Here is an 18,949-nt window from a genome sequence, read left to right on the forward strand (position 1 = left end):
GCAGATCTGCTGAGGTCATGTCCCAGGACTGCAGTAGTCACGTACCTGGACCCACTCAAGGGTCCCTAGGACCTATGGGGCTGGAGGAGGCTGTGGCAGGGGTGGCGCTTAGGCCCACTGGGGCCAGGGCAGCCAGAGGAGGCTTTGATGGGGGCAGCGTTTGGCCCTAGAGGGGCCTGCTTGGCCTGAGGAGACTTTGGCTTTGGATCAGGCAAGCACCGCTCTTAATGCCCACAGAGGCCAAGGAGAGGACAAAAATTAAGATCAGAAATGAAAGCATGGACAGCACTATATTGACAAACCCCGTGGCCATTAAAAAGGATAAGAAATACTATGAACAACTCTATGCCTACAATTTGATATCCTAAAGAAAATGAACCAATTCTTTGAAAGATACAATCTGCCAAAATTCACACAAGAAGAAAAGGACACTCTGAATAGGCCTATATCTATTATTAAAAAACTGAATTAATAATTAATAACTTTCTGAAACAGAAAGCATTGGTCCCTGATGAGTTCACTGGTGAATTCTACCAAACATTTAAGGAAGGGATTATACCAAATCTCTACAACCTCTTTCACAATAGAAGCAGAAGGAATATTTCCTAACTCATCCTATGAAGCCAGAATTACCCTAATACCAAAAGTGAAAAAAGATATTATGAAAAAACAAAATTATATACTTATCTTTCTCATGAACATAGATGCAAAAATCCTCAACAAAATATTAGTAAATTGAATCCAACAATGTATAAAAAGAATTATACAACATGACCAAGTAAGATTTATCCTAGGTAGTAAGGTTGGTTCAATATTCAAAAATCAATTAATGTAATTCATCACATCAACAAGCTAAAGAAGAAAAACCACATGATCATATCAATAAATACAGGAAAAACATTTGACAGAATCCAACACCCATTCATCTTAAAAAATTATATATTTGATCTTTATCCTCGTTTCTGGCAGAGCTCCTAAAATCCTTAGAATTTCCTAAGTAATGAAAGCAATAAAGTTGTCTTTTGTTATGTTAATGAGGTGACTTCTGGATCACACCTAAGTTTGCCAGGAGAACCAACTGCGTGGTTATTGCATTGAAACTTTCAGTCCCAGTTCCCTGATCTCTGGGCCGAGGAGAAGGTTTGGAGAGTGAATCAATCACCCAATGGCAATGACTTAACCAATCATGTCTATGTAATGAAGCCTATATGAAAATCCCAAAAGAGAGGGTTCAGAAAGCTTCAGGTTGGGGAACCAGAATGATTTCACCAGGCCATGACCCAAACTCCATGAGGACAGAAGCTCCTTTGTTCAGGACCTCCTCATCTTATATATCTCTTCATCTGGCTGTTTATTTGTATCCTTTAATATCTTTTGTAATAAACTGGTTAATCCAGTGAGAAAACTGATTTCCTGAGTTCTGTCAGGTGTTCTAGCCAATTAATCGAACACAAAGGAGGGTCTGCGGGAACTTCTGATTTACAGCGTCTGTCAGGGAAGAACCTGGATTTGTAGTTGGCATCCTGAGTTGGAGAGTGATCACCTGAACTTTCAGTTTGTAGCCAGGTGGTAAGAAGCACAGGTAACTATCTAGGCTCAAAACCGGCATCTGAGGTGGGGGGCAGTTTTATAGAACTGCTCCTTGTACTGTGGAATCTGATGCTACCTTTGGGTCGACAACACCAGAACTGAGCTGAGTTATAGGACACCCTATGGATATGAGAGTTGGACCATAAAGAAGGCTGAGCACTGAAGAATTGATGCTTTTGAACTGTGGAGAAGACTCTTGAGAGTCCCTTGGAGAGCAAGGAGATCAAACCAGTCAATCCTAAAGGAAATCCACCTTGAATATTCATTGGAAGGACAGATGCTGAAGCTGAAACTCCAACACTTTGGCCACCTGATGTGAAGAACTGACTCATTAGAAAAGACCCTGATGCTGGGAAAGATTGAAGGTGGGAGGAGAAGGGGATGACAGAGGATGAGATGGTTGGATGGCAATACCTACTCAATGGACATGAGTTTGAGTAAACTCTGGGAGCTGGTGAAGGACAGGGAAGCCTGGTGTGCTGCAGTCCATGGGGTCGCAAAGGGTTGGACCCAACTGAGCGACTGAACTGATAGGATACCCAGCTCTTGTCTGAGTATTGCCTGAAGTCTACCTCACACACTGGAACTGGGTTTGGAACCCTTAATGCTCCATATCACATGACATCAGGGAAATTAAAATTAAACAGTAATGAGACACCAATACACACCTATTGGAACAGCCCAAATCTAGAAAACTGACAACACCAAATACTGACCAGGATGCTGAGCAACAGGCGCTCTCATTCATTACTGGTGGGAATGCAAAAGAGTATAGACACTTAGGAAGACAGTTTGGCAATTATAAAACTACACATCTCTTACATGCTTCAGCAAACATGCTCATGTTGTTTACCCAAATGAGTTTGAAAACTTATGTGCACACAAAATCTGCATAAGAATGTGAATAGCAACTTTTTCATGTGCTGTGCTGTGCTAAGTCACTCAGTCGTGTCCAACTCTTTGCAACTCCATGAACTACAGCCTGCCAGGCTCCTCATCCATGAGATTCTCCAGGAAAGAATACTGGAGTGGGTTGCGATGCCCTCCTCCAGAGGATCTTCTTGACCCAGGGATCAAACCTGCATCTCTTAAGTCTCTTACATTGGTAGGTGGATTCTTTATCACTAGCGTCACCTGGGAAGCCCAACTTTATTCATAATCACCAAAACAATCAAGGATGTCCTTCAGAAGGTAAATGGATAAATATACTGTAGTACATCCCCACAATGGAATATATTCAGTGATAGAAGAGCTATGAAGCTATGAAAAGATATGGAGGGAACTTAGAAGCATATTAGTTAGTGAAAGAAAACATGAAAAACCTATAAACTATGTAATTCCAAAGATATGACCATCTGGAAAAGGCAAAACTATGGAGACAGCAAAAATATCAGATTTCCAAGGATTTGGGGTAGAAAGGGGGAAGAACATGGGGAGCACAGAGGATTTCTAGGCTACTGAAATTACTCTGTATGATACTCTCAAGGTAGATACACGTCATCACACACTTGCCCAAATCTATAGATACACAACACCAAAGAGTGGACCCTACTATTATAAACTATGAAATTTAGGCGATAATGATGTGTAGGCTCATCGATTGTAACAAATGTACCACTCTGGTGGAGAATGTTGTGAATGGGGAAGGCAATGCATGTGTTGGGGCAGGAGCATATGGGAAATTTCTGTACCTGTTGCTCACTTTTGCTGTGAACCTAAAACTTCCCTGAAAAGTAAAGTCAACTGAAACAAAACAAAACAAATCGTAATACCTTTAGGAAAAATACAACACGCTAAAGAGTTCAATATAAATTTCAAAGGAACAACTAAATAAATATTGGAGTGATTTTCTCTACTCTCTTTGCTGTCAAAACTAGACTTCCTTCAAAGTCCAGCTTGAACGCCCCTTCTTCAGTGAAGTCTCCCCAGTTTCTGGACATACTTAGTCACTCTACTTCCTGTGACGCCATCCTGCTATCACAGTACTAACACCAAGCTATAGAGTGCTGCTGCTGCTGCTAAGTCGCTTCAGTTGTGTCCGACTCTGTGCGACCCCATAGACGGCAGCCCACCAGGCTCCCCAGTCCCTGGGATTCTCCAGGCAAGAACACTGGAGTGGGTTGCCATTTCCTTCTCCAATGCATGAAAGTGAAATGTGAAAGTGAAGTTGCTCAATCGTGCCCAACTCTTAGCGACCCCATGGACTACAGCCCACCAGGCTCCTCCCATCCATGGGATTTTCCAGGCAAGAGTACTGGAGTGGGGTGCCATTGCCTTCTCCAAAGCTATAGAGTAGGAGTTCTCAAAACAGACCGAGCATCAGAATCACCTGGGAGACCTTGTTAAAAGACAGGCTTCTTGTCCCTGCCATAGACCTGAATTTGGGGATTCTGATTCTGGAGCCGATGAATTTCTAACATCCTTCTAGATGACACTCATGCTGTGGTTCATGGACCACACTTACAGAAGCAGTGTTATGGTTTATTCTACACATGGCTGACTCCCATAAGACTGACAGCTCAACAAGGAACCTCTCCAGCACATAATAGGCATTGAGTAAGCATCTTACTTTTTTTTGCTTCTTTTTATCAGTCTCCTCCTGTAAACTTTGAAGGGCATTTTGCATGAGCTTCATGTTCAAATCCTGCTCTTCTCTGTATTCCTGCTGCATACGCTCCATCTTCTCTTGGAGGGCTTTTTGCAAAGCAGCCCTTATTTCCTGTTTTGTCTTCTGTTTCTTTAGCTTATCCTGTTCATTCTCAAGTTTCACCTGTGCATTTTCATTTTCCTAAGGTGGAATAATAATGAAGATAATGCATCAATACAGTTGGACAAAACAAAAAAGTTAATGCATTTCATTTAAGAGGTGAGAATAAAGGGTTTCTTGGAAAGCACACACTCCTGGGTGTAAAGGGATTATGAGACATAAAACTTGACTTTTCATTGCTGAATCAACAATAAGGCTTTGTGAAATTGCTGTGTGTGATCATAAACCAATAAATAGTATGGAGTTCAAAATGCAGAAAAGTATAACGATAAATCACTTATTCTTGGTAATCATTCACCTACTACCATTCTCAACATTTTGGCGTGTTGACCTTCCAGACTTTAGTCCTCCATGCGTATCTGTATATCTAGATTTGGATACACTATTAACCAGCAATTAGAGTCTAAGAATGGAAATGTGCACATCAGTCAAATATACAAAAGTAAATTAAGCATTTTGTTCTTTAAAAGTACTCCCCATTCCTCTCATTTTCTTATCTATCTGACCCTTCTGGCTGGCTTACCAATCAAGCAGTTTTAACTGGGGCACCAATGCTGCTGGGTGTTGGGAGTTTGGTAGAAAATCTGGGTATGGTATAAATTGAGGCATTAATCCTCCCACCAAAGGCATTTGAACTCTCCTGGAAGGATAAGTCCTTTCCCAGCTGGGACAGGAGATGACACAGTTATAGTGAGGAGAGATACAAGTCCCAGCTGACTTGATCTGAGACTCACAGCAGCCATAAATACCATGATTTCTGGCTGGTGAGAAGAGAGTTATATGCTAGGCTTTTCCATTAATGCCATGAGCAGTAAATCCACACTGAATTGTGAAAGTCAAATGAGCTAATATAAGTGAAAATGCTCTGCAGTATTTAAGGCAAAACAGTGGACATCAAACATAAAAGCCAGTGGTATAGCAGGTCACATTTTTTAAAAAGTAAGATTGACTACAGGAAGCAGCAATCATCCAACTCAAACTATGAAACAGATAGAGATGGAAATAGGAGAGAATTGTTCAAGACTAAGAAACCTACAAGTAGTCTACTGTCTCAGTTTCCCCAGGTTAGTTCTGATTTTACACTGTTATGCTGAGGCACTGAACTAACTACACCCCTTCTAATCTCAAATATGCCCAGATTTGAATGATAAACAGGCACTCTTTCAAAAAGACTTATGACAGGACAGCAATGTTTGGATCCCAATTTAAATGTCAAATAACAGACAATAGTGGAAATTTGATACTGATTTTAGATGATAACAATGAATTATTATTAATTTTTTTAGGTTTGAAATGTATAAGAAAACTTCTTAGTTATATTGTTGTTGAGATACATACTCAACAACAAGAATGTATTTAAAGGGGAAATGACACATGTGGGACAAATTGTAAGTCAATAATGGAAGGGGTAGAATACAGGAAATCAATATATCAAAATATAACAGCTGTTGAAACTGTGAGATTGGTACACAAGGGCTCATGGGACTCTCCACTTCTGTGCATTTGAAAATGCTCATATTATTATTATTTAATATAACAGTATTGTTATAACACGTTATTATTATAACATTAAAAGGGTGGAATTTATATAACATATAAATTACAAAAAAATAGTGTTAAAGAACCTATTGGTGGCTGCTAGGGGTTAGGGTTGAGGATAGTGATAAAAGAAAATTTATATTTTTAGGATAAACAAGAAAATTTAAACATAAAATTCTCTCTGCCAGTTTGGGCCTCCTCCCTCCCTCTTTACAGTGAAATATGCATCTTCATTACACACTAACCAGACTTCCTCGAAGATGGGAATGCCTTCTTCACCGTAAAGATCAATTTTTATTTCCTTTCTTCTGACACTAGTAATGGAACTTCTTAGATTAGTATTCTTTCCGAATTCTGTAAGAGGTCATGGTGACTTACTGGTTGCTTTCTATGTGCTTATCTGGACTATTTATATTCGATGAACTTTATGTAAAATACCAGTGTGTCATTTTGATGTATGACCCTTTGACTTGAAAAGGTATATATATGAATGTGCCTTCAACCACTAACAGGCAGAGCAACTCGCAGAGCTTCTGAGAGTCTGTCTCCCGTATTATAATCCTTGGTTTGGCTTGAATAAAATTCTCCTTTTCTTAAGCAGGCCTGCAAACAGGTATTTACCCACTGAGTTCACCATTCCACCACAGGCGTCTGAAAAAGACCCACCACAAGTAGTGCCTCTTCCTCCTTCAGCCGCTGTGCCGCCTGCCTTTGCGCCTGGATGCTGGTGACCTGGGCATTTAGCCCCAGGCGCGTGTTCTCCACGAGCTCCTTCTGCCTCCTCTCCTCCTTAGCCTCTCGCCTCTCTTTGGCCAGGCGGTCTTCCTCCCAGAGCTTTGAGAACATCTGTTCTTCCACCACCTTCTGCCTTTTCAGCTCCTCGTTAAACGCTATCTGAGCTTTACGCTCCTCACACACAGCCTTCTGATGGATACAAAACAGCTCAGCGCGGAGCTCCTGGCAGCGTTCCCTGAAAGGGCAATTTAAAAAAGAAATCGAGCCTTTCATAAAACATTGCTCTCTTTAGGCACAAATCTGCACTGTCAGATACTGAAGTGAGAAAGTTAAAGAACTGGATGTAGGCCATCTGAGTGCGGATACACACAGGGGAGCAGCAAGGAGGAAGACACCAGGATGCCACAGACAAAATCCAGGCCCTGTAGTCAAGCGGAGCAGCCTCTGAATCCTAGTTCTGACGTTTCCTGTGTGACCTTGGGTCACAAACTCGATCCATCTGAGCTTATTTTTATATCTGTAAAAGAACTGTCTTTTAAGGTTCTGCTAAGGTTCAGAGATAAATGGATGTAAATACCTGGTAGATAATAGGAGCTGAGTGAATGGTAATTACTGTGATTACTACAGAGGAAACAGAAGAGGAACACGTCCCTGCAACATTACAGTTAGGTTAAGGCTTTGGTAGAAAGAGACCCTGCGTGTACACCCAAGAAGAGATCCAAGGATAGAGTCTGCATGATCACGGTGACGCTTCCCTATTGCCTCTGGATTCCAGGCAGGGCAGGACACATGTCCACTAAAGGGCTTACCGTTAGAGTTGAGAAAACAGTCCTGTTCTCGCCTTTCGGCAACTAGGTTTATGTCACCATTCAAGAGGAAATGTTATTTCAGTAAGTCTTTACACCTTATTCTTTCTTCAGCTTTCTTCAGATGTTCTTCATTGAGCCCATTTTTAATATAAGAGCTGTAAAATTCAACACTGACTGTACTGTAGAATTATTCAGCTATATTTTCTAAACTCCACTCTTCCTTTCCTCCAGATCAGACTTGTTAAACCTGAATATCAGGGGATAAGTCCCATCTGCATTTTTTTAAGAGTGCCTCATGTGGTTCTGACATTTAGACAAGTTTGAGAGAACATTTGATGGGAAGGCTTTTTTTAAAACAAAACAAAACAAAACAACATCAATTCTTCCTGTCTTCTAAATCAAATTCTACACAAAGAAGCTGTAGTCTGGAGAATGAGTTCTACAAAGAATTTTAAAGAAATTTGAATTGCTAAGACTGAAAGAAAGGATGAGGTCTAAACTCTATTACTCTTATTATTGTGTGGCCAATATCACACAAAATGACATTTATCAGATGCAGCTGAGTATTGTTTACCATTTGATGAGGATTAGTCTCACTCCTCAAAATGAATCTCTGTGAGAGCTGGGACTCAGGATATATTTCAGGAACATATGACCCATACTACTTACCCAATGGCCAATAAATAATTGTTGGTTTAACTGATACATAATTATACTGATTAGCAACATACCAGCCATCCACATTCTGTGGAAGGTGCAATAGATAACAGAAGCTGAAGTTACTAGGTTACAAAAAAAAAACAAACCACACACTTTAACACTGAAAAAAAAAAATTCATCTGTCTAGAATTCACCTGTGAAATTCTCAGATTTGGCCATGATAACTTACTAAAGTCCTTCTCAATCCCATGATTCACATTCTAACAAAGCTATTCAATTAATGGAAATCTAAAACCTAAGAATAAGAAGAAATATGGCTTATATTTAAAATTTTTATTTAAAATAAAACAAACTCTTTCTTCCTAAGTATAAAACCAATACATGCTCATTGCAGAAAAACTAGAAAATAAAATTATGAAAGACACTATAAATAATGCTGCTGCTGCTGCTGCTGCTAAGTCGCTTCAGTCGTGTCCGACTCTGTGTGACCCCATAGACGGCAGCCCACCAGGCTCCCCCGTCCCTGGGATTCTCCAGGCAAGAACACTGGAGTGGGTTGCCATTTCCTTCTCCAATGCATGAAAGTGAAGTCGCTCAGTCGTGTCCGACTCTTGGCGACCCCATGGACTGTGGGCCCACCAGGGTCCTCCACCCATGGGATTTTCCAGGCAAGAGTACTGGAGTGGGGTGCCATTGCCTTCTCCATAAATAATGCTAGTCCTACTATTAAGAGATAAACACTATTAGTATGTTAATATATATTTCTTTCCTATGTATGCATCTTTTTACTAGAATTGGGGTCTTTCTGCATATCTATATCTCCTGTATTTTAATTTTTCCACCTATCATTTTATTGGGAGTGTTTTCTCATGAAATGTTCTTTAAAATATTTTCTAACTTCAAAACTTTATTATAGTTTAATAAGCTGCATAGTAGAGACTAGAGTCTATAAATACATCACAGTTTATTTAAACATTCCCCTGTTTGATGAACATAAAGGTTACTTCTGACTTTAATTACAATGTTGCAATGAACATGGTTTCTGTCACTCTTTCTGTTTATTGCTAATGATTTTTTTAAGGTAATTCCTTCCTTAATATAAAACCAGAGTACAAAAACATTCTTAAGGCAGTTAGTTGATGATACATGCTGCCAAGAAGGCCAGAAGTGACACCATATGAAAGAGCTCATATCATATTCATTTTTTCAGATCAGTAGGTCTTCAAACTTTTTTGATTATGCATGTCTTTCAGTAAAAAAAATTCTAAGCACCCACAATATTATTTATAAATTATATGAGGTTATTATATGTAACTATATCATATAAATTAGCTAGCCACAAAAATTAAAATGAGCTGAGCTAAAAAGTAACAAATAGAATACCTATTTTAATGATAATAATTACTGATAAGAGGAAAACTTTTTGTCGGTGCTTTACATGGTACTTTTACATATAAAATCTTATTTCATCCTCATAAGGACCTTATAAGCAAGTATTATCCCCATTTCAGAGTTAAAGAAATCAAATCTCAGGGAGCCAAAATTTCTTTCCAAGTCACAAAGCCAGGAGTAATAATATTATTAACAATAGTTATTAAGTGCCTATTATTTGCCAGGCACTGTTCTAAGCAGTTTACATGTCTGAACTCTTACAATCTTCATAACAACCAATATTGCAGCAAACACTATTGTAAGCTCATTATTACTATTATTTTATCCTCAGTTTGCAGATGAGGAAATGAAGGCACAGAGCAATATTGGGTAGCACAGGTATCCACTGACAAAATGAAGGGACAAGCTACCGAATAGAGAAAACATTTGCAAATGACATGACTGATAAGGGGTTAATATCCAACATATAAAAACAACCTATACAACTCAATTAAAAAAAAAATTTTAAATGGACAGAGGAACTGAAGACATTTTTCCAAAGAGGACATGCAAATAGCCAACAGGCACATGAAAAGATGATTAGCGTATCATCAGGGAAATGCAAATCAAAACCACAGTGAGAGAACTCCCTGGAGTCCAGTGGTTAGGACATCATGTTTTCACTGCCAAGAGCCTGGTTTCAATCCCTGGTCAGGGACACAGTGTGACCAAGAGGAAAAGGAAAAAAACCACAATGAGATTCCAGTTGCACTTGCTTGTCCGAATGGCTATCATGAAAAAGAACACAAATAACAAAGCTGGCAAGGATGTTATGCAGCCATGGTGGAGGACAGTATGAGCGCTTCTCAAAAAACTAAAATAAAACTACCATATGACCCAACAATTACACACCTGTGTACATATCAGAAAAAAACAAACAACAACAAAAAAAACCTAAAAGCTAAAAACACTAATTCAAAAAGACACATGAACCACAATGATAGCAGCATTATTTATAATTGTCAAGATATGAAAGCAACGCAAGTGTCCATTAACAGATGAATGGATAAAGAAGATGTGGTACATACAGACAACAGACTACTCAGCCATAAAAAAGAATAAAATTTTGCCATCTGCAGCAAAATGGATGGACTTGGAGGGTATTATGCTAAGTAAAATAAGTCAGAGAAAGAGAAATACTGTATGTTATCACTTATATGTGGAATCTAGAAAATACAACAAGCTAGTGAATATAACAAAAAAGAAGCAGACTCATGGATACAGAAATCAAACTAGTAGTTACCACTGGAGAGAGGCAAGTGGGAAGGGGCAATACAAGAGGAGGGGATACAAAAATTTTTTTCACAATGAACTTGAAAGCATGATCTGTAAAAGAAAAATCGAAATATTGGATTTCATCAAAATTAAAAATTTTTTCTCTGTGAAAGACCCCATTAAGAGGATTAAAAAAAAAAAAATAAGCTACAGGCCAGGACAAAATATTTCAAAACTATATATCCTACAAAGGGCTCATATCTGGAATATATAAAGAATTCTTACTACTCAATAGCTAATCCAATTAGAAAATGGGCAAAAGACATGAAGATACATTTCACCAAATTGAATATACACATGGCAAATAAGCATATGAAAAGTTGTTCAACATCACAACCCATTAAGGAAATGCCAATTAAGGCCACAGTGAAATATCACTGCACACCTCTGTCCTAATAATGACAGTATCAAAAGCTGGCAAAGATATGAAAAAAACTTGATCTTTTATACATTACTAGTAGAATTATAAAATCATACAGCCATGTTGGAAAATAATTTATTAGTTTCTTACAAAATTAAGCATACATATAAGACCAGCATATGGCAATTATCTGAGAGAAAGGAAAACTTATGTTCACACAAATATATGAACACAAATGTTGATATTAGATTCATTCATAATAGATAAAAACTAGAAACAATCAAAATGTACATAAGTTAATGGTTTACAGAAATTTAAATACATCCACACAATGGAATACCTCTCAGCAATAAAAATGACAAACTATTAATACTGCAGCAATTTAGATGAACTTCAAAGACAATTCATTGACTGAAAAGGCCAATTTTGACAGATCACATACTGTACAAGTTCAAATATACAATATCAGGAAATTATGAAGATGATGGTGAGAGTGGTAGCTGTGACTATAAAGGGAAGCACAGGAAGACCCATGTGGTGATGGAATAGTTCTGTATCTTGATTGTGTGGGGTATTAGATGGATCTACATACATGATAAAATGGCACAGAATTATACACACACATTATGCCAATGTCAATTTCCTTGTATGATATTGTGTTATAACCACTGAAGGAAAAATGGGGTAATAATATATTTCTGTACTATCTTTGCAATTTCTATGAATACATAATTATTTACAAGTAAAAAGTTTTAAAAGTCACTGGTTATCTTGTTGTTATTATTCATTTCCTTTCATTATTGTTACTGAAAGTAATTTTGCTGTTTAGAAGACCTGGAACAATAAAAATGACCCATTCTAGTTATCAAATATTCTAGGTATGCCACTAAATATACTAAAAGAAATTAATGTACTTATCTGCCAGAAGACATGTACAAGAATGTCCACAGCAGCTTTATTCATAAGGATCCAAAACTGGAGATACATGAAATGCCTGTAACCTGGAGAACGAATAAACTGTGGCATATTTATACAATGGGATACTAAAAGGACGAGGAAGGGGAAGCAGAGGAAGAGGAATAATTTCATCTTGCTTTATACATACATTAAAGCTTCAATTATATTTGCAGTAATGGGGCATAATTTAGTATCCCTTGATCAAAATTTAATCCTGGCCTTTCACTCTTATGATGAATTTAAACTGTATTTATATTGCAGTTCTGTTAGAAGTACTGCATTAAAAAACACTGAAAATGGTTTGCTTTCAAGTAAATTATGGTAGTCTCCCTTATCCACCATTTCACTTTCTACAATTTCTGTTACCCATGGTCAGCTGTTGGAGAAGGCAATGGCACCCCACTCCAGTACTCTTGCCTGGAAAATCCCATGGACGGAGGAGCCTGGTAGGCTGCAGTCCATGGGGTCGTGAAGAGTCAGACATGACTGAGCAACTTCCCTTTCACTTTTCACTTTCCTGCATTGGAGAAGGAAATGGCAACCCACTCCAGTGTTCTTGCCTGGAGAATCCCAGGGATGGGGGAGCCTGATGGGCTGGCGTCTATGGGGTCATACAGAGTCGGACATGACTGAAGCGACTTAGCAGCAGCAGCAGCATGGCCAGCTGTATTCTGAAAACATTAAATGGAAAACTCCAGAAATAAAAGTTCAAAAATTTTCAATTGCACATTGTTCTAAAGTGTGATGAAACTTTGCACCACCCAGCTTTGTTCCGCTTAGGATCTCCAACAACTGACATCCTCTGCTCCTGACATTCAGTCATCAGCATCGTCACAGATCAACGATCCAGAATCACCCAAAGTAGGTGACCTGTGGTCAGGTCAATAGCCTAACGCTACATCCCAATACAGGGCCTCCCGGGTGGCACTAGTGTGAAGAACCTGCTTAAGAGGGTTAAGGGACCGGAGTTTGACCCCTGGGTCAGGAAGATCCCCTGGAGAAGGGTATGGCAAACACTCCAGTATTCTTGCCTTGAGAATCCCTATGGATAGAGGAGCCTGGCATGCTATGGGCCACAGGGTCACAGAGTTGGACAACTGGAGCAACTTAGCGCACACACACGCATGCACGTCACAATCCATCATTCATCTTACTTACCATATAGACATTTCATTGGGCTTCCCTGGTGGCTCAGATGGTAAAGCGTCTGCCTACAATGCAGGAGACCTGGGTTCAATCCCTGGGTAGGGAAGATCTCCTGGAGAAGGAAATGACAACCCACTCCAGTACTCTTGCCTGGAAAATCCCATGGACGAAGGAGCCTGGTAGGCTACAGTCCATGGGGTCGCAAAGAGTCAGACACGACTGAGCAACTTCACTTTCACTTTTAGACATTTTATTAATCTCACATCATCACAAGAAGAAGGGTGAGTATAGTACAATAAGATATTTTGAGACACAGAGAGAGAGAGGGAGACCACATTCACAAGTTACATTACACTATATTGTTATAACCACTCCATTTTATTATCTGCAATTGTTACTAATCTCTGAAATGTAACTAATCTATAAATTAAACTTTGTCAGGGATGTATAGGAAATGTATAGGAAAAAAACACAATGTATACAGAATTCAGTTTCAGACATTTACTGGGGATCTTGGAATGTATGCCCCATGGATAACATGGGTGACTGTTGCAGGATATAACTATTTCTTCTAAAATTCGAATTAATTCATCTAACTAGCAAGGTATACAACATGAAGTTGTATACTCAGTTGTATAAGATTTCTTTATAAAATCTTTATAATTGTTACCAAATTAATAAACATTTTAAGAATCCAAACCACTTATGAAACTTCATTTTTTCTTACTGTGTAAAAAAGAAAAAAAAAAAAACATTTACTATAAAGTGGGAAATATACTAATGGTCCATTGAAATCCACTTCCTAGTTTCCCCTTTGCCCCTTACAGCATTTTCTCCTCCAGTAGCCAGTAGGGAGTATCTAGATCCTAACAAAGACAGGAGGTGAGGCTGTGCTTTACATGGGTTACAGACAACAAGTGTAGATAAGGTGCATCCACAGAAAGGATATGAGAAAGACTTAGAATCCCTAGCTAGGCTGATTGGTGAAGGTATTTCTTTCCTCAAGTCAGTTAGTAAAAGCTGGAAGGGGTAAATACTACTTCACAGGCAAACATAGCCATACAAGACTTCAAAGAATACAAAAATGAAGGAAAATATACACCAACAAAGGAATACAATGCTTTTCTAGTGATCAATCCCAAAGAAATAGAGATGTACAAGTTACCTGCTAAAGAATTCAAAACAACTGTTTTTAGGAAGATCAGTGAGTTAGAATACTGACAGATGACTCAACAAAATCAGGAAAACAACATAGGAACAAAATGAGAAGTTCAATAGAGATAGAAATCATCAAAAAGAACCAAACAAATTCTGGAGCTGAAAAATACAATGCATGAAATAAAAATCCAAAAGATAGCATCAACATCAGACACAAACAAACAAGAGGAGGAAAAAATCTGAGAATTCAAAGACAGAGGGGCCAAATGGATAAAAAACAAGATCCAACAACATGCTGCTTATAACAGACCTGCTTCAGGTTTAAGGCTGCTGCTGCTGCTGCTAAGTCGCTTCAGTCGTGTCCAACTCTGTGCGACCCCATAGACAGCAGCCCATCAGGCTCCCCCGTCCCTGGGATTTTCCAGGCAAGAACACTGGAGTGGGTTGCCATTGCCTTCTCCAATGCAGGAAAGTGAAAAGTGAAAGGGAAGTCGCTCAGTCATGTCCGACTCTTAGCAACCCCATGGACTGCAGCCTACTAGGCTCCTCCGTCCATGGGGTTTGCCAGGCAAGAGTACTGGAGTAGGGTGCCATTGCCTTCTCCAGGTTTAAGGCTACATATCTTTAAAGTCAAGGGATGGAAAAAGATACTCCATGAAAGTAGAAACCAAAAGAGAGCAGAAGTACCTACACTTTGACAAAATAGACCTTAACTCAAAAGATGTTACAAGATGTAACAAAAGACAAAAGATGTAACAAGAGACACAGTCAATTCATCAAGAGGATATAACAATTATAAAGTCATTCCTTCATACCTGTAGCAGATTCACTTGAGGATCTGCCACAGATAACAAAATCCACAGATGCTCAAGTTCTATAGTCAACCTTCCATATCCATGGTTCCACATTTGCAGATTCAACTAATCCCAGATCATATAGTACTACATTTATCGGGAAGAAAACACATTTAAGTGGACCTTCAGAGTCTGTGTTGTTCGAGGAGTTAGCAGTATATGCACTCAATATCAGAGCACTTAAATACATTAAACAAAGATGAACAGATATCGAGGGAAAAACAGACAGCAGTGCAGTAATAGTAGGAGACTTCAATATTCCATTTTGGCAGTGCACAGGTCATCCAGACAGAAAATCAATAAGGAAACAATAGATTGAAGTATACTTTAGATCAAATGAATCTAACACACATACACAGAACATTCCATCTAATAGCAGAATACATAATCTTCTCACGTACACATGGAGCATTCTCCAGGACAGATCACATGCCACATCACACAAAAGTCTTAAATTTAAAAAGACTGAATAATGTATCTTTTTTTTTTTTTTTACCACAATGGCATAAAAGTAGCAATCAATAACAGAAAGAAAGCTGGAAAAATTAACAGATGTGTGGAAATTTAAAAAACACACTCCTGAACAACCAATGGGTCAAAGAAGAAATCAAAGGGGAAATAGAGCGATGGTACGGGGAGGGAGGAGAGTTCAGGATGGGGAACACATGTATACCTGTGGCGGATTCATTTTGATATTTGGCAAAACCAATACAATATTGTAAAGTTTAAAAATAAAATAAAATTTAAAAAAAAACCTTAAATGAAAATGGAAATACAAATATCCAAAATTAAGAGATGCAGCAAAAGCCCCCTTAAGAAGAAAGTTTATAACAATAAACACCTATATTAAGAGAAAAGAAAGATCTCAAAAATCCGACTTTACCTCAAGGTACTATCAAGAATAAACTAAGCCCAAAGTAATCAGAAGAAAGGAAATAACAAAGATCAGGACGGAAGTAAATGAAACAGAGACTAGAAAAATGATAAAACATATCAATGAAACTAATAGCTGTTTTTTTGAAGAGGTAAAATTGACAATCTTTAGCTGGACTAGCTAAGAAAGAATGATTCAAATAAATAAAATTAGAAATAAAAGAGGAAACTTAACAACTGATACTGTAAAAATACAAGGGATCATGAGAGACTATTAGGAACAATTATATGCAAACAAATTAGATAATCTAAAAAAATGGATTAATTCCTAGATACATATAACCTACCAAGACCGAATCATGACAAAAAGAGAAAATCTGAAAAGACCAATAATGAGTAAGGAGACTGAATCAGTAGTCAAAACTCCCAAAAAAGAAGCCCAGGACCAGATGGTTTCACTGGTGAGTTCTACCAAACATTTAAAGAAGAATTAATACCAACCCTTCTCAAATCCTCCCCAAAAAATGAAGAAGAGAGAACACTTCAATATCCCTAATGAACACAAATGTGAAAATCCTCAATATAATATTAGCATATTAGAAGAATCACATACCATAATCAAGCACAATTTATCCTTGGAATGCAAGAATAGTTAAGTATATGCAAATCAGTAAATGTGCCACATCACATTAACGGAATGAAGGATAAACATTATATGATCATCTAATTAGCTACAAAAGAAATTTGACAAATTTATGATACAAAAAACTCTCAACAAATTAAGTGTAGAAGGAATGTAGCTCAACAGGCTATACATAACTAGCACACAGCTAACATCATGTTCAGAAGTGAAAAATTGAAGGCTTTTTCTTAAAATCAGGCATAAGACAATGGTGCCCACTCTTGCCACTTTTATTCAACATAGTACTGGAAATCCTAGCCAGAGCAGTTAGGCAAGAAAAAGAAATAAATATATCTAAAATGAAAAAGTGGAAGTAAAACTGTCTGTTTGCAGATGACATGATCTTACTTTATATATATAGAAAACCCTAAAGATTCCATCAAAAAGTGTTAGAACTAATCAGTGAATTCATTAAAGCTATAGGAATTGAAATTAATGAACAGAAATCAGTTGCATTTTTATACACTAAAAATGAACCACCTGAAAGAAAAATTAAGAAAATAATCCTATTTCCAATAGGTTCAAAAACAATAAAAATAGGAATAAATTTAAGCAAGGAAGTTAAAGATCTGTATACTGAAAATTATAAGATACTGATGAAAGAAACTGAAGATTCAAATAGATGGAAAGATATCCTTTGTCCTTGGATTGGAATATTAATACTGTTATTAATAAAATGTCCGTACTACCCAAAGTGACACATTCAGTGCAATGCCTATCGAAACTCCAATGGCATTTTCACAGAAAGAGAAAAAAATCCTAAAATTTCAATTGAATTACAAAAGATCTCAAATAGCCAAAGCAATCTTGATAAAGAAGAACAAAGCTGGAAGCATCACACATTTGATGTCAAACTATATTACAAAGCTATAAAAATCAAAACAGTAATGATAGTGGCATAAAAACAGATGAATAGAGCAATACTCAGTTGGTAAAGAATCCACCTGCAAAGAAGGAGACCCCAGCTAGATTCCTGAGTAGGGAAGATCTGCTGGAGAATGTATATGCTACCCACTCCAGTATTCTTGGGCTTCCCTTGTGGCTCAGCTGGTAAAGAATCCACCTGCAATGTGGGAGACCTGGGTTCAATCCCTGGGTTGGGAAGATTCCCTGGAGAAGGGAAAGGCTACCCACTCCAGTATTCTGGCCCTAGAGAATTCCATGGACTGTATAGTCCATGGGGTCGCAAAGAGTGGGACACGAATAAATGACTTTCACTTTCAGAGCAGTGGAACAGAACAGGGGGCCCAGAAAGAATTCCATGTATCATATATATGGTCAACCAATCCTTTATAAAGAGGCCAAGAACACACAATGGGGAAAGGACAGTCTCTTCAATAAACAACCTTGGTAAAACTGGATGACCATAGGCAAAAGAATGAAACTGGATCACCATTTACAAAAATTAACTCAAAATGGATTAAAAACTTAAACATTAAGACCTGAAACTGTAAAATATGTAGAAGAAAACATAAGGGGAAAGCTCCTTGATATTGGTCTTGACAATGATTTTTTGGATAAGATGCTAAAAGCAAAGGCAACAAAATAAAAAATAAACAAGTGGGACTATATCCAATTATTAATAAAAAGTTTCTTCACAGCAATGGAAACAACAAAGTAAAAAGGCAACCTACAGAATGGGAAAGAATATTTTCAAATCATGTATCTGTTAAAAGGTTAATATCTAATATACTTAAGAAACTCATATAACTCAATAGCAAAAAACTAATAATCTGACTACACAAATGAACAAAAGCCCTGAGTAGGCATTTTTCCAAGAAGACATACAAATGGCCAAAAAGTATGTGAAAAGATACTCAACATCACAAATCACCATAAAAATGCCAATCAAAGCCACAATGAGATTATCACCTCACACCCGTTAGGACGGCTATTAAAAAAAAGAAAAGAGATGACAAATGTTGGCAAGGATGTAGAAAAAAGGACACCTTTGTACACTGTGGTGGGAATACAAATTGGTAGAACCATTATGAAAAACAATATGGAGATCCTTCGAAAATTGAAACTAGAACTACCATATGGAAACAAACTGTTTACTGAGGTATGAACAGATAAAGAAATTGTGGAATGGGATATTGTGCACTCAGTCAT

The 18,949-nt window shown here is 37.9% G+C and overlaps 1 protein-coding gene and 1 non-coding gene across 2 annotated transcripts in view; one reads left to right on the forward strand and one right to left on the reverse strand.

Moving 5' to 3' along the window:
• CFAP53 (cilia and flagella associated protein 53) overlaps positions 1–18,949 on the reverse strand; it is a 42,659-nt gene that overhangs the window by 17,383 nt on the left and 6,327 nt on the right. Inside the window, exons 4-5 of the mRNA NM_001304576.1 lie at positions 6,563–6,866; positions 4,160–4,378 (exon numbers count right to left, since the gene is read on the reverse strand). Coding sequence (NP_001291505.1) covers positions 4,160–4,378; positions 6,563–6,866 — 523 coding nt within the window. The remainder of the gene's footprint in view (positions 1–4,159; positions 4,379–6,562; positions 6,867–18,949) is intronic.
• Positions 13,305–13,376, forward strand: TRNAC-ACA (transfer RNA cysteine (anticodon ACA)). The gene has a single exon. It is a non-coding gene; the product is annotated as a tRNA-Cys (tRNA).

The sequence above is a fragment of the Bos taurus genome, chromosome 24, assembly GCF_002263795.3.
Source record: "Bos taurus isolate L1 Dominette 01449 registration number 42190680 breed Hereford chromosome 24, ARS-UCD2.0, whole genome shotgun sequence".
In the NCBI taxonomy this organism is placed as follows: Eukaryota; Metazoa; Chordata; class Mammalia; order Artiodactyla; family Bovidae; genus Bos; species Bos taurus.